Genomic DNA, 27,425 nt, shown 5'->3' on the forward strand with positions numbered 1-27,425 from the left:
AAAGCCGTTTGGACCAAAGTACGTCGCATCCAGGGGGGTGCATCTACTCCTCTGAGCGCTCTGGAGCACGATGGGACGTTGTACACAGATTCCGGAGACATAGCTAATATCTTGGCCACGCAGTTTTCTGATGCGTCTAGCTCTGTAAATTACGAACCACGTTTCCGCCGTGAGAAGGACCGTCAGGAACGACGGCCTCTCGTTTTTCGAAGTCATAACACCGAGCCATACAACTCCATTCACTGAACGGGAGTTCGATCAGGCACTTCGAGGTTCTAAGAACACAGCTCCTGGAGTGGACAAGATCCACTATGAGATGCTTCGTCATCTACCCATTGGAGCAAGAAATTTCCTTTTGGCGGTATTCAACAGGCTTTGGTTGGAGGACTCTTTCCCCACTTCCTGGAAAGAAGCTATTATTGTTCCCATCCTGAAACCAGGTAAACAACGCACCGCAGCCTCGAGTTACAGGCCTATTGCCTTAACTAGCTGTGTGTGCAAGTTGATGGAACGCATGATCAACAAGCGTCTCACCTGGTTTTTGGAGGAAAACTGCTTGATAAGTAATTTTCAATGTGGTTTTCGCTCCAACCGTTCCACACTGGACCATCTGGTTCAGCTGGAAACACACATTCAGGATGCATTCCTCAACAAGGAACGTTTAGTTGCAGTTTTCTTTGACCTCCAAAAAGCATATGACACAACGTGGCGTTTTGGCATCCTAAAGCAGCTCCATTCTTGGGGCGTTGGTGGCCATATGGCGTACTTTATTAAAAACTTTTTATCTGATCGTTTTTCCCGCGTACGTGTTGGGAACTCCTTTTCGGATCTTCACGAACAAGATAACGGTGTCCCGCAGGGCAGCGTATTAAGTGTGACTCTGTTTGCCATAGCAGTGAACAGTGTTATGGCAAGCATTGTTGCCCCTGTACATGGTCTTCTGTATGTAGACGACCTCACGATCTTTTGTCGCTCACGGAATCTCGCGTCAGCTTCTCGTCAACTCCAACTCACGATAAACCGTTTGGTTGAGTGGTCCTCCCAAACAGGTTTCACCTTCTCATCCGAGAAATCCGTGTGTGTTCACTTTTGTCGTCAGCGTACATGTCATTTCGATCCTGACCTGTACATGGGGAAATCTCCCCTGTGCTTCGTGAGTGAGGTCCGCTTCCTGGGCCTCATTTTCGATAAGAAATTAACATGGCTACCTCACCTTCGCCAGTTAAAGTTCTCTTGTCTTCGAGTTCTCAACCTTTTACGTGTTTTATCTCATACTTCCTGGGGTGCTGACAGGACGGTACTGCTTCGCCTGTACCGTGCACTCATCAGGTCGAAGCTTGATTATGGATGTGTTGTGTATTCTTCTGCCCGCCCATCTAGACTTCGCATCCTAGACACCGTCCACCATGCTGGTATACGTGTGTGCTCTGGTGCTTTTCGGACCAGCCCTATCGCCAGTTTGTACGTAGAGGCATCTGAGCCGTCGCTGTCTCTGCGAAGACAGCGGCTTTTAGTGAACTACTTCCTCCATCTTCGCTCGATGCCTTCACATCCCTCATTTCACACCATCTCAGACGTGAATAGGCTGGCAAGGTATCGGCTCCGCCCTAGTGCCACAAGACCATTTGGTGTTCGTGCAGACGAGATCCTGTCAGCACTTGGTGTTGACAGTGATCTTCCTGGCGTCTATCCACTCATTCCGCCCCTCCCTACCTGGGAGTTTCCTGCACCTTCCATCGATTTATCTCTGACTGCCCTTCCAAAGTCAGAGACACCAATGGTTGTATACCAGCAACGGTTTTTAGAACTTCGTGCGAAGCACCCCAATTTTAATGTGTTTTACACGGATGGGTCCAAGACAGTCGAATCAGTTGGTTGCGCCTTCGTCCTAGACTCTCAAAGCTCCAGTTACTCACTACATCCTGCCTGTTCCATCTATACGGCAGAGTTGTACGCCATTCTAAAGGCACTGGATTTTGCAGATGTCAACGGTCTGAAGAAGGTCCTTGTGTGCTGTGATTCGACCAGCGTGTTGCAGTCTCTGGATTCGCCGTATTCCCGGCATCCAGTAGCGCAACGCATATTCAGACGGCTTGTGTCCTTATCTGCCAGCACGGATGTACACTTCTGTTGGGTCCCTAGCCACGTGGGCATCCAGGGGAACGAAGCAGCTGATGCTGCCGCCAAGTCTGCTGATGCAGATGGCGACGTTCTCGTCGACGTTTTGCCAGCTAGCGACCTGCAGAATGTGTTCCGTTCTCGCCTTCTTGACACTTGGCAGACCGAGTGGGATGTGGAAACGGGGAACAAGCTTCACTCTGTTAAGCCCACCATAGGTGGTTGGCGTTCCTCGTCTCGTCCCTCTCGGCGAGAAGACGTTATTCTTACCCGCCTGCGTATAGGACACAGCCGTCTCACGCATGGTCACCTACTGCAAGGGCTGGACCCTCCGTTGTGTCGTACCTGTAATGTTATTTTAAGCATCCGACACATTCTCGTTGAATGTGTCGATCTTGCTTACCTCCGGCAGACTTTTAACCTTTCCGGCTGTTTGTCATCCCTCTTGGGTGATGACAGCAGTATTTTATCACGTGTTTTTAGTTTTTTGCGAAGAGCTGGACTCTTCCACCGTCTGTAAGGAGGTTTTTAGTTTATTCTGACTTTTTAATGTGTTGTGTTTGTCTCGTGCAGGTCTTTTTACAACCTTGCACTTTTAGTTTTTCCCAAGGAGCTCTTTACACCCCTTTTTAAGTTCTCAGTCAGAATTTTAGATAAGGGATATTTTCCCGCATACATAGAAGGGTGCGAAATGACCTTAAGTGCCGACGCACCCATAAATTTTAACTCAACAACAACAATAACGGCTTAAGCATTTCAATATCTGTGTGTCCCATTTTTATTGCCCTTGACTGTACATGTGAGATTGCAAGCATATGTATTATTGATAAGCCTTTCTCAATTCAAATAGCATAGCAAATGCTAAGAGTATGAGTGTTAAACCACGGCAGTCCCATAGGGTCTATTGTTTTAAAAAGTGTTTTCTTGCAGATGCATACTAGTCCGCGTGTGTGCCATTTCATACCATTACTAAACATAATGAACTAATAAATCTTAATTGTGTGTCCAAGTATTACTGGCTTGCGAGACTCCGGGTCCATGTAAGGGCTATTCCTTGATTTTTATGCAATGACATTCTCATGATAGATTTCTAGTAGTCCTTGATAAGTTAGTGACCTTGTAGTCAAAGTGTCCCAGGTTTGATACCATGTTGAGGCACATTCCAATGTGTGACTAATCTTGCGGTAAACTCAATTTGCATTTCTTTTTTTCGTGTTTTCACACCAAGGCGGCATGCTTCGTGTTGTGTGTTATTGGTGTGGATGCATATAGCGTAGCTGTTGACATTTCCGTGTCAGTCTAAAAGTAAACACGTCAACAAGAGGATCCATCTTTTGGCATGTGATCGTCCAACGGATGCAATTATTATTAATCATAATAATATTAATATTTGTGGGAGCAAGACAAACAAATCGACTACCACAGTTTTCATTACTCATCGGGGATCATGTAAAGAATTATCTTACTGAAAACTGGGTCTAAACAATTTGATCTTGAAACGTGCCGTGTCAAAGGATCCACCTTTACGTTCTTCAAGTTTCTGTGTGATTGCCATCGGAAGGGGCATCTTTGAATAGCATTCAAGATGCTAATTTCTGGCTAACTAACTCACTCACTCACTCTATAGCCTCCTTAAACCCGAAGGTTTATGGCTGCAACAACGCAAACCTTCCTCTGTCCCTATCCTGGGCAAGATCAATCCAATCTGTTCCATCCTTACCGAATTCCTTTAGATCCATCTCAACGTTATCCCTCCATCTTCGTCTCGGCCTTCCTACAGGTCTCTTACCATCAGATTTCTCAACAAGAATCCTCTAAAGTCTTCTTTCCTCTCACGTTCGTGCCACATGATCTGCCCATCTAAGTCGTCTTGATTTAATTATTCTAATAATGACTGGACATGAATATAAATTATGTCGTAATTGTTAATTTCTGGTGTATTAACAATTTGGGTGTCCTAATTGTATGGGTTTCGTAGCCGTTTCAAACACTACCAAAGTCACTTATTGACTTGTATCTGTATTCCCAGCTGCTTGCTCTTGCGACTACAAATTCGCCTGGATGTGCAAAAAGCTAAAGGCTTGGAGACCGAAAACAATTTTATTTGATTAGTTTATTTTACTTCGCTTTTCTGCCGCAATTGGCTATGACAAACATGAAAATGAGTGGTGATATGATGAAGGGGGGACTGTCAAAGAACACCTATACCCAGGCCGGGATTAGAACCTGGGACCTCTAGAAAACAATTTATAACAGATAATTTCGTTCTCTTCTGGGAAGTCTGAAAGAGTCTGTAGGCACCCTATAGGTGGCATTGCCCTGAATCTCTATTGTTCTTAATAGATACTATACTTACTATCATGTTTTTTCGTGGATAGTTATGAAAGTGTCAAGTGAAAACCTGGGTAAGTCGCCTCTATACTCTAATGAAATTTATGTATATCATTTCCTCGTGGAGGAACAACTCTTGAAGACCCTTCGTTTTCTCTGTGAACTGATTTTCTATTTTATTAAATGCTTTAAGAGAGGAAACAGAGCTCCACCGCCTAGATGTTGCAGGTGGTCTTTTAATCCTCTGCGCTATCGACCCATAGGTGTGACCTGTCTCTGCGAGCTCGGTTTCACCGAGGCCAATGACAGCAATTCAATCTTGGTCTCGGTCAAAGTTTGGCGGATTTATTTGGACATAAAACCTTGATAGAACCTCACCTGAATATCCTCGAGGCGTACAGCTCTTCGATCTGCTCTCCGCTGCTTTCAATATTCTAGCCACTTGCGCTAGATAAGTTCACGGAATATGTTTTTTTTCTTCGGATGTTTTGTGGATTCATTTTATTAATCGTTTCTGTCAAAATTTGAATGGATTTGTCAGTGTCAATATGCTCTTTCATTGTTTGCCAAAGAATTCCTTACGTCACTCCATTTAAATTGAATTTTTCTGGACTGAACCCCTTTATTACAAAGCGATGCCGTTATCACTACGCCATTGAGAAGACCATCTTGTTCCTTAAATATGTCACCAATAGAAAACAACTTTGTGTGGCCGTAATGCCGCTACTATGTGAAACGTTGCTGTTCATTAGTTAACAAGTGTAGATTGAAAGTCCTCTGGATAAATTGTTTTAATTTCAACCCACCTCGGTGGACAAGAGCGTTGAATTGTCGAATGGTTGAAAGTTCAGGTCCTGGGCATGGATGTTTGTATGTGATAGTTCTTTCACCTAATCATTATGCATCCTCATCGTTAATATTTGCCTAAAGAAGCTATGCAGAAGTTGAAAAATGCGACATGGATGCTTTCGTTTGAAGATACTCCAGAAGTAGGACATTCTTAAACTGTTAATCTTAATTCAGGAAAATATTTCATAACCATAATAAGATTTTTCTCAGCTTTTATCCGCCTTGTTCTACCGGTTAGTTAAAAGTGACACGTAGCCAAAACTTCGTCGAATTGTTCATCCATTCACATGGAACTGTAATATAATATCTCCCATTCTGTGGAAAAAGAAGAGCAGTATTAAGCCTCGGGGAAAGGACATTTCACACATATACCCCCCCCTAACCCCCCCCCCCAATCATTTAGTGTCCAGATCCTCATTTGTACTTGTTCCGTGACGTCATTTTGACTGTACAACACCTTATGTACTGACTGTGTTTGTCGCCTCTTTGTGCTGGCTCAGCTTTCCTCTGTACTTCGATCGTTTTGATGGCGATTTGTGTTTATGCTGTGTAGTGTCTTACCAGGCGTGGATCCACGGGGAGGGCGATAGGAGCGATTATATCTAATATTTTTAAAGACTCACTTTCTTCTTTCATCACCAAGTTTTAACAGGCTAGAGAATATTTTTAAAGATTGATTTAAGTCCACTTTGTACTCATGATAGGCTAATCTGAACTGGACTAGCAGTTTAAATTTTGTTCCGGAATTGGGATCGAATCCGGGACGCTTTGAGAGGATAGGTTTCTTGTCATCTACTCACTTTACTCCTCACCGGGTTATTTTGACGTGTCAATGAGAGTAACTGTAATAACGGCATACAACAATAACCATCTATTCCAGCCCTGGACCCCAATTTTTGCAAATCTATATTCTAATCTCTAGAAAATGGAAGTCATCTTGGTTTCTGTTAGCAGTACGCTATATTGTTTATAATAAAACAGTGCAAATGTACGTTAAAATTGATTCTCGGTTAAATTTGCCCAACTGCAACTACTGGATACGCCGCTGTATTACGGCCTACCTATTTTTATTTCCTTGATCTCCTACGCACTAAGATATTTGTGTCTTTGACGAGTTTAATAAACAAACGTACCGTTAAGATGTATTGTGTTTTTCGATAATCCCTTTTCTGCATCGTTTAAGTGGACGGAGAGCCGCGTTCGCTTGGTGGCTGCTGGCTGGTCGTTTGCGTTGCTTGAGCAAACGCTGCGGGCTTTTCACCTGCAGTGGGGAAACCGAGGCAGCCTCCGGAGCGGAGAGCTACGGACCGGGCAACGCTGCGCATGCGCCTCTTTTCTGACGCAAGCTTTGGTTCGGTGACGTAAGCGATGAGGTGATAGCCGCGAGGTGACGTGAAGTGAGCATATGCAGAAGGACGAATGATCTGCGAGGAGCTCCGCGTTAATACCAGGGCGAATTCCAGGCAGCGGCGGAGGTCACTTTTATTAATAAGGTCAAACGTGCTTCCTCGCTTTTTCTGCAGCCGGGGTCCTCGTCGTTCCGAATTGCGAGCCAATCTGAAACGTTATGGGTCCGTTTCATTAGGCCCCCAAATAATCAGGGAGGGGGAGCGGATGGTTCGAATTAATTGAGACTTGAGATGGGCTAATGAAACTGATTTTGTAATTTTATGTGACAGGAAATTCCAAGAAGCCAGGGGAAAGAATATTAACGCTTCCAACGAAGGAGTCGGGCGCGGGGTAAATGCCTTCAACTCGCTTTTTGCACATTAGATTTTCTGCTCCCCAACATAGATGTTCTACTTTTTACAAGTTTTCCCTCCTCAGGATGCAATTGACTCTTCCTTCCATATTTTGTTCGTAATTTATCTTCGTTACCCAGTCTCTATATATATTCAAAGTTATTCGTATTAACTACTGATGTCGATGTTTGTGTATTCTTCTAACATAATAAGTCATAATGACTTCTCATTGTGATTGTGAATTTGATGTGTCTCCATTTCATAAAGAAGAAATGCTTGTACACAGGTTTCTTCTTTATGAAATGGAGACACATCAAATTTACAATCACAATGAGAAGTCATTATGACTTATTGTAAAGAAATGCTTGTACACGGGTACAAATTAGATAACAATAGACCTCATAGGTGTAGGGATGTGACGACCTCATCGCCCAGTGACTTGTTCACTGCAGTTAGTCAACATTTTGCTCTGTTGGCATTTACAGAGCTGTCCTGTCATGGCTCTATAAGCGTCCCACAATCGGCAGAAGTGGGGTATGGTTGTTGGACTACAAATGTGATCCTCCCAGCTAGATCCGAGGGATCCGCTGACCAACGATTGGTGCGGTCCTCCATTCATATCGGGGGTTAGGCGTAGAGCTGACAACTCTACACTGTAAAAAGGCATGTCAATAAATACCAATATGAAGCCATGAATTCCCAAGGTAAAATATTCCGGAGGTAAAATAGTCCCCCATTCGGATCTCCGGGTGGGGACTACTTTGGGAGGTCCCTGGACTAACGATAAGATCTACATTAGGAATAAGGATATTAAATTAGGCACCTGGAATATTCTGAGGCTTTACCGGCCTTGGGCATTTCAATGTGCAGTTAATGAGATGGTTAAGTATAAATTAGATGTAGTAGCTGTCCAGGAAGTTAGGTGGCCAGGAGAAGGGAATTGTGAAACTAAAAATTATACATTTTTCTATGGTGGTACTGAAAATCATAATTTTGGAACAGGCTTTTTCATAAATAATAGAATTATCTCGGCTCTTAAAACAGTAGAATTTATTAATGACAGGATATCATATGAAGTTTTACAGAGTAGGTGGTGTAAAATTATTTTAATAAACATACATGCACCAACGGAAGATAAAGATGATAATACTAAAGATGATTTTTATGCAGAGTTAGAACAGGTCTTTGATAAATTTTCTCAGTATGATATGAAAATTCTGTTAGGTGACTGTAATGCACAGATTGGCAAAGAAGAGACATTTAAACCCACGATTGGTAAAGAAAGTCTTCATGAATTAAGTAATGATAATGGTATAAGATTGATTACTTTTGCAACCTCAAAGAATTTAATTGTGAAAAGTACCACTTTTAAACATAAAGATATCCATAAATATACCTGGTCTTCTCGAGATGGTAAAACTCATAATCAGATTGATCATATTCTCATTGATAAGAGAAGGCATACTAGTATAATTGACGTTCGTACACATAGAGGTGCTGACTGTGCCAGTGACCATTATTTAGTAATTGATAAATTAAGAGAAAGACTCTCAGTGATAAATCATAAGCAACAAAATCTAAAAGTTCTAAAATTTAATACAGGAAAGTTTGCTTATGAAAGAATTAAGAAAGATTACCAAATTAAACTGTCAAATAGATTTGATGTTTTGCAGGATTTAAATGATGATGAAAATATAAATGAAACAGACGTAAGTAAGAATTGGGAGCACATACGTAATGCAATAGAATCAGCAGCTAAGGAAAGTATAGGATACCATAAACCAAGAAAAAGTAAGCCATGGTTTGATAATGAATGCCATAATCTAATAGAAATAAGAAATCAGGCTACACTTAGGTGGTTTAATAACTCTGATGTAAATGAATTTAGAAAGGGGTGGCAACCTAAAGTGAACTTGATAAAAGATAAAGACGGTGATTTTCTAGCTGACCCAAGCGATATTCTAAATAGATGGAAGAACTACTTTAATAACATTTTAAATGTTCATGTAGGAGATAAATCAGAAGTAAATGAAGTCCACACAGCAGAACCTTTAGTTCCAGAACCTAACTTGACTGAAGTTAAAGATTCTATTAAAATGCTAAAGAATAACAAAGCACCTGGCATTGATTTAATACCAGCTGAGTTAATTAAATACGGTGGAAATTCGTTAATATGTCAAATTCATAAATTAATTTGTTTAATATGGAATAAAGAAGAAATCCCTCAACAGTGGAAAGAATCCATAATTGTACCTGTGTTTAAAAAAGGTGATAAAATGAACTGCAATAATTACCGTGGAATTTCTCTACTCTCAACAACATATAAAATATTATCTAACATTCTTTTAACAAGACTAACCCCATATGCTAATGAAATTATAGGTGTTTATCAATGTGGATTTAAACGTAACAGATCAACTACAGATCACATTTTTCACATTAGACAGACACTTGAAAAAAAGTGGGAATATAATCAAAATGTCCATCAGCTATTCATTGATTTCAAAAAAGCATATGATTCAGTCAAAAGAGAGAAATTATATAATATATTAGTAGAGTTTGGAATACCTAAGAAGCTTGTTAGTATGATAAAAATATGCACCAGTGAAACAGAAAGTAAAATTCGTGTGGGTATTAATATGTCTGACAAATTTACAATTCATGATGGGTTAAAACAAGGAGATGCATTATCTCCATTGCTCTTTAATTTTGCCTTAGAATATGCTGTTAGAAAGGTAAAAGAAACTAACGAAGGACTAAAATTAAAAGGTGTGGCTCAGTTGTTAGCATATGCAGATGATGTAGACTTATTAGGGGATGATATACATACAATTAAGAATAATGCTAAAATATTTTTCAAAACTGCTAAAGAGATAGGTTTGGAAGTTATCAAAGATAAAACTAAATATATGCTTACATGCAGAAACCAAGTGTTAGGTAATAATCAAAATCTAATTATTGATAACAACTCGTTTGAACCAGTTTCCAAATTCAAATACTTAGGAGTAATATTAACAAATGAAAATTATATTAAAGAGGAAATAAAAAGTAGGCTTAATTCAGGAAATGCATGTTATTTCTCTCTTCGTAAACTTTTGTCTTCTCGTTTAATATCTAAGAAACTAAAAGTTAAAATATACAAAACTGTAATTTTGCCTGTAGTATTATATGGGTGTGAAACTTGGTCCCTTACATTGAAAGAGGAACATAAATTGAGAGTATTTGAAAATTAGATCCTTAGGAAAATATTTGGACCTATAAGGGATGAGGAGACATGTGAGTGGAGAAGGTTACATAATTTAGAACTACATAATTTGTATTCATGTCCAAATATTATTAGAATAATTAAATCAAGAAGACTTAGTTTGGCAGGCCATGTGGCACGAATGGGAGAGGAAAGAGGAGTTTACAGGATTCTTGTTGGGAAACCTGATGGTAAGAGACCTGTAGGAAGGCCAAGACGAAGATGGAGGGATAACGTTGAGATGGACCTAAGGGAAATCGGTAGGGATGGAAAAGAGTATATAGTTCTTGCTCAGGATAGGGAAAGAATGCCTGTGTTGCTGCAGCCATGAACCTTCGGGTTTAAGAAGACTAGAGAGTTAGTTAGTTAGTTGTACACGGGTAAGTGGAAGTCTTAAAATGGGTTCTAGACAAAATTTGAAACAGATAACATACAGGGTGATTCTGAACAACAGGTACAAAGTTAAGGAGGTGATTCCTGACGTGCGGAAATGCGTGGTAGGTGTCACCACCCGTTGGGGCATTTTGAGAACCTGGGAACGTAATCAGTTTGCGAGAATAGTCCATCGCATGCATTTCTTTCACCTACTGGAATCGATGCTCCTACGATGGACTACCGACATGACGGGTGGTCATTGAAAACATTCATTTCCGGACATACCGTATATTCATGTGGGCTTTTTTACAGAACATACTGTATGTTCGTGTGAATATATGGGTAATTAAGCCTATTGTTGGCTGCTGCCTTCGGTGGCTTTAAGGGTGGGGTTGGATTGCGTTTCACCACAGGAATAATATTTGCCTTTTTGTCCCAGAAGATAGAACCGCGCCATAACATATATCTGCGTTGGTTTTGGGACATTTTCCTTTCAATATGGTACAAAACTGCGTACGAAAAGCCTGAGAAGTAAATGAAAGTACAATCACATATCTATGTAGCAGTCTTCTCTAAAATGTTCAAACACGGTTGTGAATTAACTTATGTGATTGGTTATTTATTTAATGTCATCATAAACATCAAATTAAATTTGTGTATTAATTATATTGCAATATAAGTCAAAATTATAAAATTGCCGCAGAATATAGCCTACATGTAGATTAACGTAAAATTAGAGAGGTGGTCAAATTATTTTTAGTCTAAACGGGGCAAACGTCGATTCCATTTGGAGCAGCTGCTATTCATTCATCGTTCATAAAGATGGGCACAAACAATTGTGCGTTCTTCTCCACACAAATACTTCGTTGAGTCTTCGTGTAAATCCTCTATTTTTCTCAAATTATCCTTGTGATTTTTGGTATACTGTCTCTGGACGAATATCACTGGGGACAATGCATGGTAGAAGGTCGACTTTGTCGATGTAGGTCTTTTACATCTGCAAGGATCCTTCAGATATCATTTAGTGCTATACCGTTTGTGCGATATGACTGGTGATTGACGACACTAGTAAGAAACCAGCAGACTCGGGTTCGAATCTTGGGATGTTTCTTTGTACTACTTTATTTATAGAATCGCAGAGATTAAACAGCGGCGTAGGTAAAATGCAAGTATTTCATTATTCACGTCAACATTCGTCAACTTGCTTCACATTTTATTAGCGGCTAAGGCAGAATAGGCTGGAATTGCCCAATACTAATGAGTTCTTCCTTGCATAACAGCGGCAGGGGAAGACGCATTTGAAAGTTGAAAGTAGAGGGTCGAAAGTTCGAAATTATATGGTGTAAAAGCAAGCGTTCCAGACGAATTCAAAACGATGGAAGTAAGCGGCAAGCGCGTGGAACTGGAGACACTGAAATTTGAGTACGTCAGTTCCCCTTTAAAAGTCTCTTGGAGCTCGGCGAAATGCCTGCCTGAAATAAACCAAACGCACGTAATAAGTAGCAAATGAGAAACGGTCGGGAAAGAGAGTGGAAAACCCTTCTGCTACGACCTATGTGGATTATTTTCCCTGCGTCGGAGAATTGTGATTCGCATCGTGCCTCTCAAGAGTTAAGGTTCAGACTTCAATAACGGAGGAGTGACGGGGCTGAGTTTCCATATTTTTTCCGGAAAGGGAGTACGGCTCTTTTCGTGTTTATATCCACATTGTACGCTCAAAATATAAATAAAAGACATTGATAAAGAATTCCTGTGCAGCCGAATGGTTAGTGCTCTCACCTTTGGCCGCCCGAATGGCTGCAAGTTCCATCGCGTTGAGAAAGAAAAGGGGAAATAATCTACGAGAGATGATAAGAAAAAATACAGATCTTGTAGATTCCAGTAGGTATTTTTTTATACGAGCAGAGACAGACTCGCGTGAAAGGACACTTCATCCGCTACTTCCCAACAGAAGTCCCTCCCCGGTTCAGGCATTTATCCCAGCGCTTCACGAGGTTCACGATATATGTCTCATTGAACTCAGGGTCATGTTGTCGTAGCCAAGCCATTACTTCGTGCTGCACAACATAATCCGAGTGAAACTGAGATGCTTCTTCAAAGAAGCAAAGAGATGGTAATCGCTCGGAGCAAGGTTTGGGTTATTTGGTGGATGTTGGAGCACATGCCACCCAAATTCGGCCAGGACGTCACGTATATTGGGCGCCGTGTGTGGAGTTGCCTTGTCACGAAGAAGAACGACTCCTTTGGTGAGAAGTCCGGGCCTCTTTTTCTGAATCGCTGTTCGTAGACGCAGCATTGACGACGGTTTCACTTACATGATCTTGTGTAGCACGAAGTAAGGGCTTGGCTACGGCAACAGGACCCTGAGTTCTATGAGACAGACGTCATGAACGCCGTGAAGCGCTGGGATAAGTGCTTAAACCGGGGAGGAGACTATGTTGAGAAGTAGTGGATGAAGTATCCTTTCACGTGAGTCCGTTTGTGTTCGTCTAATAAATACCTACTGGAATTTATAGACACTGTGTTCTCTTTTTTTCGATCGTCCCTCGTAGATGTTCGAGCTTGGAATATTGTTGAGCTTTAAGCTTATTATTATATCAGAAGTGTAAATCTTAAAGGAATGTTAATGGGAGTTTTGAATTATTTCCCTAATATGTAATATCAAGTTTACTTCTCTCTACAATAGCAATTAAGTAGGAAGACGCAAGATGGGATGCGAAAATGTGATAAGGCTAATTGATTACTATTTCATAATTCCCTATCGTCCATTCCGCCGAGCCGCTTACCTTCCGCTAATTAAATGTAAAAATCCCCAGGAGGTAAACAAATTGGCGTGCTTTCTCGCTAGGATCATTCTTCAACTGTAAACCTTTCCTACCTGCGTTATGTCTAGCATTCTCTCTCTTCGTCCGTCGTACGTTTCCCTTGATTGCTTGCCATGTTTGCAGGATTCCGGCTTAACCAGGTTACAGCTGCTACCGACCACTGGGATTCGCTTTGTTTACCGGGAACTGAAAAAGCCTATTTGAATCCAGGAAACAGGACGATGGATGGGAGAATGGAAAAAGTTGCTCTCCTGAACAAAAGTTTCTCCTTTTTTCCGGAAAATGTTCCTCATTTCCGACTCTATTCGGTACAACGGAACAAGAGAGCGTTCGGTGGTTAGGGTCTCTTCGTTGTGGCGATCGTTAGGTCGCTTTATCGCGAATCCTCAATTACGTTAATAGAGAGTCTGCACGACCAGTCGGCTTTGTCGCGTTCGTTTCGTGGCTCGAGGCAAACCATTATCGTTTCTTCTTTACGTTTCGCACAATCAACCATCGAAACTGAGAATTGGTTGTTATATTCCTTTGCCGGTGTTTATAATTTTGCCAAAGAACTAAATATTTAGGAACAAATTTGTTAGTGTACCCGTTATTTATAAATTTAAATTGTATGGTTTTCATGAAACCTCACTAAAACCCGACCCGCGAAAGAACAAACGTCAGGAAACCCAGACTTTTCGTCTCCAGTTGTGGGAGTTTCAAGGGGGGGAAAGCGGTGTTTGCTACACGCCTGATTTTTGTGCACTTGTACACAACACTTTTTCCTGTCAACGTGTACCCTTCGCTCGTATTTCAGACAGAGGCGGGGAATCGGAGATCCACTAGCTTGCTATGCGGCGGCAACCATTACGCTTCGCCGTACTTGGCTTTGTTGAGAGTGACACCTGTTTCGAAAACAACTCGAAACGAAAAATTTGGCAACACAGAATACCACGAGAATTTCCTCTCGCCACTCCAACTGGACCAAGGTTCAGCGGCTCGTGTGACCCTCCCAGGCTTTCGACTGAAAAGACAACAATAGAATTTTGACGTTTGTTCTTTCGCTGAACAGGCTTTAGACAAATTATATAATATAGGAAATATCGTCGACCTAAAATCATAATACAAAATGTATTATATTATAAAAGTTATATTGTACATTTCGTAAAATGTATTATTTTATAAAAGTTATATTGTAATTGAACTTGTAAGTTCAAAACGCACGAATCTCGAAAGTGAGCGGAACTTCCCGCATGGTGCACTCAAGGAATATAGAGGATGGGCTAACTCTGAGCTGGTTCTCGTTCCTATATTGCTTTCCGTGGCCCGATCGCAGCGTATGTGGGTGGTGTTCATCGGAACTACTTGCATTACTTCAACCTACGTCGACTTGCTGCGCACTAGAATACAACATACCGCCACGTCTTTATCGGCACCTACTGGAATCGGTGCTCTTCTCCAGGCGTAAAGCTCTAAATATTTGCAATAAGATGGAATGAAAAATTATAGTTTTCTAAATTTGACTTGTAATACCAAAATTATGTTGCCTTTTTGCTTCAAAGAGACAAGTTTAAAATTTCACGTCGATATCTTGATTTTAAGGCTCACCCGAATCGCTTTACAAGTCTTGTACGTATGCAAGCCCGCAATACATAACATTTTTAACTTTCGCTCGTCATCAGTGACCGGCAAAAAATTAGGAGGGAAGAGAGTATTTTGGGAGCACACCTGCAGACCAAGTCATGTTAGGAAGAGAATTTGACAGGGCTTTATTTCGACTGGAGGACTGATAAAACTTTAATGCAGGAAAAAAAATATTGGACACTTTCCACCGCCGCACAATTTTCCAACAACCTGAAATCAATACTTGGGGGGCCACACAACATCATGCAGAAGCCATTCTGAAAGTTTTTGTTCTAGTATTATCACGTAACTGGATATGTACAATCAGTGTTGCCCACGAGACAAGAATTTGGTCTTGTCTCGTTTCGTATCTAGAAAATTCGGTTGTTCCATTTCGTGTCACGTCTCTTGAGCAAGAAAAGTGTGGACACACTGGTCGAACAAAATCGACCTATAAAACGGGGCAGCAGTGAACTGCCCAGGAAGGGTCGGTGCGAGGGCACGGGCGGGACTCCTCGCTGTAGGACCTGGGTAACGCTAAGAGTTGCACATTTTGGCTTCGTTTTCCCTTGAAATAGCATTTATTCTCGAGTTTTCGGGCTGGAAACACGTCAGATATGAGGCAAGCGGGCAAAAACACATGTGGTTTGTAGGAGCCGTTTTTGCCCCACATCCCCACCATATCCATTATCGTAGTAGATGAAAGTACCTGCAAAGCGCTTAAAAGTGGCATGTATTGCGTGGTTGCATACCACAACACTTCAAAGTCGTTTGGGCGAGCTTTAGAATCGAGATATCGACGTGAAATTTGTAAACTCGTCCTTTTTAAGGAAAAAGGCAACATAATTTTGCTATTACAGGTCAAATTTGAAAATTTTCATATTTCACTCCACCGTAGTGTGAAAATACATTACAGTAATTAAGTACAATAAATTTACAATAAAATTTGACCACGCAGGACTAAGAATAAGATATAAATTATATTAACATTGAATAATGAAAAATATGCCTAATTTAATACATCCAAGTAACGGTATACGTTATATAGAAATGTTAAATATCACAGTATTCAAAATAAAACATTGTGGCATTCAATAGGCGGGTTTTAATTACGGGTTTTGTGTTGATTTAATCTGCTCTCTCTAATTTTCATAGTAATGTAAGAGAAGGTATTTGTTGATGATTGATCATTAAACCTATCACCATATGAAGTAGTTATTCCGATGAACGGACCTCTAGCTTCGCAGTATACTGCATTTCCCACTCCACCAGAGAGACTTCAAGGGCATGAGGAACAGTTTCCACGTCTAGCCAGTCGCGAGAACCCGATACTGCTCCCCCACCGACCTTTCCCCGCGGGGAGCGGGAGAAAGAGAGGTCTGTGCGCTGGAGGAGGTGGAGGAAACAGCACTACGCTTGTTCTCTTGGGAATATAGAACTTCCGATGCTGTAGAAAAACACACAAACGGGAAAAGGACAGGTTGAAGATTTGGTTTGTGTTAAGGAAAAGTCGAAACTTCCATTTGATTAACCGTAACTTAAAGTTAAGTTGTTTGTTCAGAAGGAATAGGAGTCTATAAATAATTATACATCATATTTTTTACAGATCGTATGGAGCGTAACAATCGACTTATAAAACAGCTTCCACTTGCTCAACATGGGGAAAAATTCATACTCTTATCTTATTTTTGCCTTTTTCAGTAACAGTTAGTGCCCATTCCGAATATATTGAACTAAATGCTTACCTGGCACGAAACTGTCACTTTTCTCATTAACCCCAATAGCATAATAGGTTTAATATGTCACCTCCAATCTAAGGATTGGTTCTGTTCATAGCGATGGCCCATTTCAGAGGGTTCCGGTTTAAACCGAAAGTGCAGAGCTTAATGGCTTGCTTATCTGCGCAAAGGAGTTTAAATGAGAGTTTTTCACCAAATCAATCGAAGAGTTAGCTTGAGTCTAATTCTCCGAGGCCAGCAACATTTTACTAATTGAATACTTTGTACCCAAGATTCGTTTCAGCAACCAAAATCAGATGTTTCCGACAAATGCTGCACCCACGTTTTCTCGCTGAGAGTTTGTAACACTGCCCTTAAGATAAGTGCTAATGGTTCGCATTGGGAATGTGATGGATAGTCCGCAGAGAGCAGAGGATGTAGGTAGCCCCCATCTGTGTTGCGCGAGAGAAAATTCCCACTCACCTGTCATCTTAGCAGGGAGCTTGCGGCTTGTCATTCCGGGTGAAAGGAAATCGGAGAGCTGTGGGAAGGCAAATGTCACGGAAATCTTTCCTCCCGGAGTTGCTTCATCATCTTTCCTGTCCATTTTCTTCTTCCGGTGGTCGGCTGCTTGTCGGGAACCTCTCAAAATTCCAGAAGAGATCGGTAGAAACTGGAGCAGTGCGGAGCTTCTCCCTTTCTCGCGGTTGGGAATTTGCTGGTATTCAAAATCATCTTGATATTCTCCGATACGCTGCCGCTGTGACGTTTTGCCGTAAGAGGAATTGCTCCGATGGACGACTGCCAAATACTTCTGGGCGAGTGCTGCTGTTGGTGGAGCAAGTTCTGAATTTGTAATTAACTCGATGGTGGCAACGGGAGCGAATGTTACTCTCTAGGCAATAAAAATTAATGCTGCATTAATTAACTTCGTCTTCTGCTGAAACCGATTTACGTGTTCGCGTTGCAATCTGCTGCATTTTTATCTCCCACCCTTCGTTCGAGAAAGAGAGGGTGCAACATAACCTCCCATTTCAAAAAGGGTCCCACATTTGATTTGCATAAAGTATGCTTAAAACACCATCTCAATCAACCAATAAAACTGAAGATTAAGTTTCGAGTATCATGTATGTATGCATTCTACTTTTTTTTTTCTTTAAAGTGCATAGTTCATGAAGACAATTATAAAACTTGATCACATTGTAATCAAGAGGTCCCTGGTTTATATCCGTGGGAAACTTATAGTTTTTGTGAACCCCCTCTAAACTGTAGGTCCATTGCCTATGCCCCTATATTGCGCATAAAGCAGACCTAAACCAAATTCGACAAACTTTAGGGCCATCCTATATTGTTATCCGGTTCATGCTTAACGTTCTCGACTCCGCGGGGAAACACCCTTCCTGTAAGCGGCGTGACGCGTGCTCAGAGCAGAGCCCATCACCTTTGTTTCTGGCTTTCGTGATCTAAGTCCACCACTCTTGGCTTTCAAGGAGTTCACCGATTGTCCTCGCGGTGCTGGGTCAATACCAAATTTCAGAGTTCCCATCGGAGATCGAACCCGGGATCGCTCGTACGAAAAGAGGCGGCGCTAACCATCCATATTTAACATTGCTTTGACCAAAATTGAAGGATCAGATCGACCTGTTGAATCTCATTTGTCTCATTGTAGCTGAGCAATGATGGAGGATTTGATTTCTCACTATGTCGTCATTTAAGGTACGGTACTTGCTCTAGCCAGACGAGGCACAAATGCCTCAATAGCCTGCAGTCCTTAAATTTTCCATCCGCTCTGCCCGAGAAACAGATTTGGTGATTTTGGGGAGAATTGTATGAAAAACGCATAATAGAAGAGACGTGATGCTTTTGAACGGCAAACCAAACACATGAGTAACGCACGCCGCCACAACGTTCCGACTGATCTCTATCGGAAAACAGACGAATTATTACTACGCCATGTATGCGAGGAGGGTAAACATTCCTCTTAACCTACGAAATTTTTTTTACGTAAATTTCGCTTGCGAGTAATGCGTTCTTGCACTATAAATAGTATCCGATCATGACTTTTGGCTCATGGTGTAGATACACGCTCCTCGTTACACCCGAATCAAGGAATGCGCCATTTTCACCCCAAAGTAAGACGCCTGGTGTGATTTATCCACTGCTATACTGAGTGCAATTCATTCTTGATGCATGGGTCTCCATCATGGTGCACCGTGGATATTCGTTGGTCGCCAAACGCTGCAAAAGCAAGCTTACAAAGACGATGGAAACTTGAGAGCACCTTTTGTTGCCGCTTTCCACCGGGCCCCGCTGCGTCCGATGCCATAATACCGAGCCTGCTAGATAGCTCGTGGCATCAGGGAGCTCGGCGTCGTGTTTTATTCAAGGGATTCGACAAGCAGAGACAATGGAAGTTGAAGCACCGCAGCCAGCAATCAGCTTCTGAGAGCGGGGAGGACGCTGGAATGGAATGCCGGCAAATTGAGTCAGTCGCAGGACCCAGTCCGATATTTGTGGAGCATTTGCAAGATTCGATTTTGCTTTCGTGACCAAGCTATCCCTCGGTGAGAGCGAGAGCAGAGGGGCTGGGCAGATGAGCTTGCGTTCTTTTCCGCATCCTAATTCACCGGCGTTAAATAATCGGGCGGCGTTCGTAATTGGATTCTAGTTGGTAACGCGGAGGCAGGGCGAACATTTTGCTGAAACTTCGTCGTCGATGCTTCGAAAGCTACGGGACGTGCAAAAGGCGACGTAACTTATTCAAGCCACTCTCCATGAAGCCAAATCAGAAAGAAGTGATTCGTAGTTGGAGAATGTACATTCTGGTATAAACTTGCTCTAAGAATTTCCTGTCGCAAAACCAGTAGTTCACACGTTGAGCGTTAGCAGACTTAATTCAGGAAATGCGTGTTACTTTTCTCTTCACAAACTTTTTATCTTCTGTATAATATCTAAGAAACTAAAAGTTATAATAAACAAAACAGTAAATTTGCCTGTAGTATTACGATGGATGTGAAACTTGGTCCCTTACATTAGAAGAGATACATAAATTAACTAGTGAGTGGGGGAAGGTTACATAATTTAGAACTGCATAATTCATGTCCAGATATTATTAGAATAATTAAATCAGGAGGACTCAGGTGGGCAGGCCATGTGGCACGAATAGGAGAGAAAAGAAGAGTTTACATGATTCCTGTCGGGAAACATGATGATAATGGACCTGTAGGAAGGCCAAGACGAAGATGGAGGGATAACGTTGTGATGGGACTAAAGGAAATCGGTAACGGATGGAAAAGATTGGGTTGATCTTGCCCAGGATAGGGACAGATGGTAGGCTTATGTTGCTGCAGCCATGAACCTTCGGGTTTTTAAGAAGGCAAGAGAGTTAGTCACACGTTTCACGAGCACCAAACGTTCAGCGAAGCAAAAGTTTTCAAAGCGTATTCCATTCTAGACAAAGTGGAAAGCGGCATCTTCAATTTCATGTTTTGTACTTTCGTTTACGTAACGTCCCATTTTCTCCCTATTCAGGCTTATCGCAATAATGAAGAAGAGCGTTGAATGGACAAACACAAACGGAGTGGAGATCATGAGTCGTTCACTGGGTCATAGGTTGGATTCATTTCCTATAGCCTTTTGTTTTGTGGTCATGGAATTATTTATGAAGTGTTCCATAAATTCCCAAAATTTCCCATTTTTCCTACGAAATCTACCCACAACGTGCAGCTAACCTGCAATATCATGCTAACCAGCAGAATGAGATTCAAGGGATGATATCTGAATCGAGTTCAGCTAACAACCCAAATCAACTGAGATTCCCACCCTTCTTGTAAATTTTGACAATATCAAACTGCAGCAACAGCCAAATGTTAATAAGTAACACCATTATACACTCACTTCTATCTATTACTGTACAAAATTCCAGGTCTATAGACATTGATGTACTAATGATTATCATTTTCTGTTTCCTTTTTAGGCCGATTACAACCGGCATCTGGATGAGATAGCATGGAGGACGGAACAGATTATCATGAAAGCCGTAAGGTGCGAACTGCTTTCTTCGCCCACGTCCCTTTCAAAATCGAAAGAGATTCTCAGACATTGGGAGGAATTCAAACTGTTGGGCAAAAATGGTAAGTTTGTTTTACTGTTTATACTAGTATTTTTACTAAGGTGGCCTGGTTTTATTGAAACCCTTTGTGAAGTGCTCTCTTTATTTTTCTCTTCTTCGTATGTTTCTTATTTGCTCTTACCCTAGACAATGAATTTGCCCGTATTGCACATGGTTAGGGGTGCCCAACCTATATGTCCAGAGGAAGTAGCTACTTGAGCGATTCGTGTCAAGGGTCATATTACACTAAATCTAATGCTAAGACTGGCAATATACGTAGATAACCATGCCGGTCCGTAGTTTGGGGATCCTGTTCTAGACCCATAGTTTCCATCTCTGTGTGAAGCAAGGTTGCAAGAAGATACGGCTAAAGGTGGGAAGGAATGTCCCTTTTTGAGTTTATTGGCAACTCTTCCATGCCATTACCTATGTGCGATCGGGCTGAAAGAAAGTGTAGAGACCGCTACTTGAGGTAGTACAGAACGGGCTGTTAATTGATGCCCAATTACAATATATGAGGGATGGAATGGAACCTGAAAACCCTAATTAAGTTATCTAAAAGGGTGAAGGATGGATTTCACCAGGTAAGAAACGTTTCAATAGGAAAATGAAGGAATATTTCAAATAAATTTGTATTGGATTGTCGTGTGGTCCTTATACAGCGCAGACGCGTGTTTCTCATATATCTACCGTACTTCTTGCTCATGTGCTATACTTGCTACTAAATCGCATTTGGTGATGAAAATGCGACTCTAACGCCTAAATGGTATCCATTAATCACCAAAATAACTCCTAAACGTAGAGGTCTTGTTTCGAATTCTGGTGTAGTCGTTGCTTTACACAGAATATTTCTCTTTAGAAGTCGTGATTTTGTAAAGTTTGCCATGTGCTGTCAATTTCTAAGATATTGTAATGTTTTCATACCTATACGTGCATTAATTCTTTGTTAAAATTTATTTTCCGGATGGAAGTATGTCCGAAGATTTGAACGCTACACCTGACCTCTAGGAAGGTCACCTCTTATATTTGTCTCGCACATTGCAAATTTTTAAGGTACTTAAATGAAACTGCACGAGCTTTCATATGCGCCTCCTACCTGAGCCAAGCGTTAGGAAACTCATTTGACACCATTCTCAAAGCTTTGATATTTTACGGCTTTCTTTCCTAAATACCTCCTAATTGAAGTAATGCGAATGTTGAAACGTTGAGAAGACTGTACTGTATTTGACTAACTCTTCAGCTGGTTCGTGTTACAATACATCTCATTGCCCGTTTCATCGCACCCCATTATGAATTCTTTTTCAGGGATTTTACCACTCACCCTTTCAGTACAGAGCGTACTTACGTATTCTGTTATTCCCTTTGATCGTTTTGAATTACAATGGTGCTGCTTTTATCCTTGACCGTTCATTTCGCCATTCCAGAAAATCTACAATAGGAAAAAGCATGCAAGAGGTCGGTGATGTCGATAGGTTTTTGTTCTTTAATGCTGATTAAAGTAGGTGCCGTTTGATTGTAAGTAACATTGTTTTAGTCCTGCAAGTCCGATATTAACGCTTGTGTTTTACTTTTTTTCTCGTGTGAATGGTTTAGTGGAACGTTGTTGGTAAAGTAGAGAGTGTAGGAAAATAAGGTTGGAAGTTTCGATGTACCCATCGGCACGTATCATATATCGTAAGTCATAATCCCGCCCGTGGTTTCCGGACTCGATAAAAAAATTAACCAATACTTCAGACGCGGAGAATCTCAAACTTGTCGTAGAACGAGCGCAGAGGGAAGCGGCGTAGTTGCATCTCTTCTCTTCTAAAAACAACCGTGTTGCTAGTGTATAAAGGCGAACAGAAACCGTTTCGGGTGTTTGGATTTGCAAGAGAATGAATCAATATTGAATGTTCAACAAAGTTTTCGGGCAACGTACCACAAAGAGGCACCTACAGACAAAACAATAGAGTGATTTTGACTGATGTACTGATAAACGACTGGGTTACTCGCAAAATATAGGGTAACCCGGGCAATTCAGAAAATCAGGCCCCACCACGCTACAATCAGCACCACCCCATTTTGTCATCATCGTTCGTGATCACTACAGCCCGGATTTGTATGTAATTACATATTCTATTCCGCGGTGGCTCAGTCGGTAACGCGTCTGACTACCATGTTCAAGGTCCCGGGTTCGATCCCCGGCCGGTTCAAATCCGGGAAATTTTCTAACGATGGAAGCGGCCCGGTGCCCACCCAGCGTCGAATGACATGGGTACCTGGGGGAAACCCTGGGGGTAAAGGCGGTCAGGGGCGTGATGCTGATCACATCACCCCCACTCATGACCGGATCAAGAAAGTGTGGGGCGTTACCCCCACACCCCCTATACGCCTTCATGGCGTGGTGCTAAGCACAGGGGAGCACTTTACCTTTTTTTATCTTTTTTTTATTCCTTCCTAGATACATAGCTTGAACAGGAAAATTTAAACGAATTATACCTGACATGATTTTGCATAAGTTTAGTGTTACATAATTTTACATATTTTCCAGGATATTACATATTTGCTCATTTACTTTACGTGAAACAACATATTTCGGTAATTATTTTCCTATCTTGACCCTTTTTCCAATATTTTCGATCTCTGAAACATGAAGAAAATTCGTAGCTCATGTGATGTCATGTTTTCTAATCAATGAACAGTCACCTAAAATTGACTGCCAAGTCGAAAGACAGGCTGAAGACAAAAAAATTTACGGGAACTGTTATTTATCGAAATATGCTATAGTTTCTCCCCCCCCCCCTTTCATCTTACAATAACATTTTATCGGAACGATGGCAGTGAAAACTTTGAAAAAAGTACCTAGTGTAACTCTGTAACAAAATTTAAGTCCTGTACGCATTAGTTCTTCTTGGATCTGCCCCACAATTACATATTCTACAATAATTTGCAATGTGAAAATTAATTAATAGTTGACAAAATTGTTTTCTTAAATATGTACACGTTGCTGTTCTTTATTGAGTTTATAAATTTGATACAAATTTTAATTTCAACAACTTATATCCTTAAAATTATGTTGAATATGTTCAAAGATTATAAATATCTAGCAGAATTCTTGAATTTGCTTAGATACTCGATTATTATTAACATTACATATTCTTTGATACTACATATTTAGCTACATATCCTTTTGATAATACATATTTTGTACTTTGATATTACATAAAAATCCTGGGTCTAGTGATCACTTAACGAAGTTTTCACCGGTAGACTGATTGGTCTTGCCTCGCAACGAGGAGTTGCCCCCTCGACCTAACCCCTTTTTCATCTGGGGGTTTATTAAGTCTAAGGTGTACGAGGTGAAGATCGACAGCCCTACCCAATTGAAACAACGCATTACGGCTGTAGTTGCTGAGATTACACCAGCTAGGTTGGAGAAGGGCTGTGGTGGATCGCTGGCATCTGTGCCTAGGCTTTAGAGGTGGTCACATTGAGTTATACTGATTTTGTGTCCTACTGTGACACGTGTTTCAGTACATAAATCCTGTTCATGCAGAAATGTATAGTGACTTTATTATCACCCTGTACTGTTGGATCACACGCTGTTCTGCTCACGTTTCGTGGCCACCAAGCTCTCCTGACATCACACCATGTGATTTCATCCATGGGCTTACATCAGGCATCACGTTCACAGACCGTCCTATGACATGTAACATTACAGAAGTTCACCAAACGATGGTGACTGCAGTCGCTACCATTGATCAACAGATGTTACAAAACTTACAGTAATAACTATATGATTGACGTCTGCCGCGTCTACAAGGGAGGACATATCAATCATCTGTAATGATCTACAAAACGTGGTTAATTTTTATTGAGTCTGGAAACTTCGGAATGAATTACGAATGAATTGCCCCGTGTAAGTAAATTAAATTAAAGAAGTAATTACAGAGCACAACGTATAATGTACTCCATACAGGAGGATTTACAATAAAACGTCCGCATGTGACTCCGAATCCTTAACGGGGATAGCAAATGGGAAAATAAAATAATGAAATTTCAGTTTCATTTCTGTAACTGTGTTTTTCGAAATTTGCCAGGAAATGCATTGTTCACTCGCTTATTTTTCTTCTTTAGATTGGTCGATTTCAGACATTCCATGTAAATGTACAAATTGAAGACAAACTCTTGTATAAAACGTTTAGTCCAGAGGAACCACAACTAAATGAAATCCAAATGTAAATATTTGTGTAAAGGGACCGTCAGCAGAATGTTGTTTTGTGGTTGAACGTTTTGCATAGTGTGGCTGTAACGTGTGCAGAATTTATATATTTCTATAGAATTTTGCTGCTTTATTGAGCTATTTATCACATACTCTGCATTTGTAATACAGGGTGAGGCAAGTGTCCAGCATCACCCTTTTAATTTGAAAACTGCTTGACGGAGGACGATGAAACTTCGGATATGGATAATGGGAGTTGGGACACACCAGTTGGGTCCAGTATGTATGATGGCAACCATCTTGAAAGCCGACATTTTGGAATTACCTCCAGATTTTCAAATTGAAAAGGTGTCAAGTGGAACATCATTTAAGATGTGCGCTTTCTCAGAAATAATAATATGCAGTTGTTTGTTTTCCGCCTAACTTTATTTGGTGAAGATATTTTGACAGTTGAAGTTCACATTTGGCGTCCTACAAGATCTGGTACATGTTAGCCCATTCTGTACCCCACAAAATTCAAGTCTTTTCCTCAATAACACTGCAGGGTCCACGGAGTGACCGCTTGCTGGATCGGTGCTGGAAGATGTCGGAGATCATTGATTTTTGTCTTAATAAGCCATGGCTTTAAGGTAAAAGTCAAGGGGTGTAAGGTCCAAAGCCGGAACATGAATCTAGGACTGACTCTTGGCACTGACGCCAAACGTCGGGTAATGCGTTTCAGGCTCTTCTTGTCTAAGGATGTCACGATTACCGTTACTGCTTCATTGTTGGTAGCAGTCCCTTGGCCGTCCACTACGTTCTCTGTCGTGCACGGATCACGTCTCTTTAAACTGCTGCAACACAAGCATGCGAGATGTCGTCTCTCTCTGGATACCGGGCGTTGAAATCCTTTGCGACGACCCTGCACTGCGCTCCCCACTTATAACAACAATTCCAATCCCTTCGTGGAGGTTAGCGCCATCTTACATCACCGGAACGAATAAATATTAATCCATTACATTACGCCAAATGTGAACTTCAACCGTCAAAATATCCTGCCAAATAAAGGTTGGAGAGAAATAACTGCATATACTTATTTCTGCCCTTCCCATTTGAAAATCTGGAGATAATTCAAAAATGACTGCTTTCAAGATGGCCGTCATCATGCATATTGGACCCATCTGGTGTGCCCCAACTCCCATTACCCATATCCGAAGTTTCATCGTCCTCCGTCAAGCCGTTTTCAAATTAAAATGGTGATGCTGGACTTTTGCCTCACCCTGTATATTAATGCACTAATGTAAGGCGACTAAAAATCACACAGGAAATAGGCGCACAGGATCTCTGTTCAGATGGATAAGAGAACCGTGTAGATTTCAGAGAAGGAAACTTTCAAGAACCAAGTCCATTGAACACTCTGTCACTAGTATTGATATTCTTTTGTGATTACTCTTTTCGGCATTTCATACCTCACCTGACATTTTCTATATTCCACTATTCATTCCACAATGCATCCGAAAAGAGCCGACCTCTTTGGCATAGCTTTCGACACAAAGTGCCTGGGTTTCAGTCCAGGGCAACAAATCGATTTGCGTTGCCCTGGATAATCCATTTTATCAATTCGTCATGCATCTTCATCGTCACGATTAACTCAGGAAGGTAGAAAAGCGACGTAAAATATTCAAAATAGAATACGAACATGAAAGAAAATGTTCCTTTTGACACGATTTTAAGATATCCTTGCGTATTATGCAACACGCAATTGTTGTGTATTTTGGGTTGCCTATCTGTTAGGTAAAGATAAAGTTCCCCGTGCATGTATTAATGCAAATATAGGGGATGTGGGGCTAGGGACCTACACATTCTCGATCTCGACCACTTTGAAGGTGGTGTGATCAGCACCACGCTTTTACCCCGCACGGTTACTATTGATTTGAGGCTGGGTGAGCCCCGGAGTCGCGAGGATAAGGTCGGAAAAATCCGAACCTTATATCACTCACCTCTCCCGACCGACTAAACCACCGCTGCTTCCTTGGGTTAATCGTCTATTGTGTCACGCTGAACTCTACTTTAGATCGTGACTACACAGTTTGCAATATGCCTAAAGAAAAAATCAACTGGAAGGCAGCCTCTTATTTCGAGTTCCTGACAACTGTGTGCATTGTACTTACGATTGCAAGGTAAAAGCGGGCGTGGTGTCCACTCAGCCTCTAATCGATTTTCTGAGAAGTTGAGAGACCCATTTTCCACACTCTTGCACCACCTTTATGCAAGTGACAGTTATCGCCCGTCGTCGAGCTGCATTTATCTCACGTTCTGGAGGGCGGGCT

The 27,425-nt window shown here is 41.3% G+C and overlaps 1 protein-coding gene across 1 annotated transcript in view; it reads left to right on the forward strand.

The window, feature by feature from the left end:
- The window catches only part of LOC146002607 (midasin), a 586,494-nt gene that overhangs the window by 464,502 nt on the left and 94,567 nt on the right, over positions 1-27,425 (forward strand). The window contains exon 38 of the mRNA XM_083140572.1: positions 20,781-20,937. Within this exon, the coding sequence (XP_082996698.1) occupies positions 20,781-20,937 (157 nt within the window). The remainder of the gene's footprint in view (positions 1-20,780; positions 20,938-27,425) is intronic.

Source organism: Lepisma saccharinum, chromosome 18 (assembly GCF_977018435.1).
Source record: "Lepisma saccharinum chromosome 18, izLepSacc3.1, whole genome shotgun sequence".
NCBI lineage: Eukaryota > Metazoa > Arthropoda > Insecta > Zygentoma > Lepismatidae > Lepisma > Lepisma saccharinum.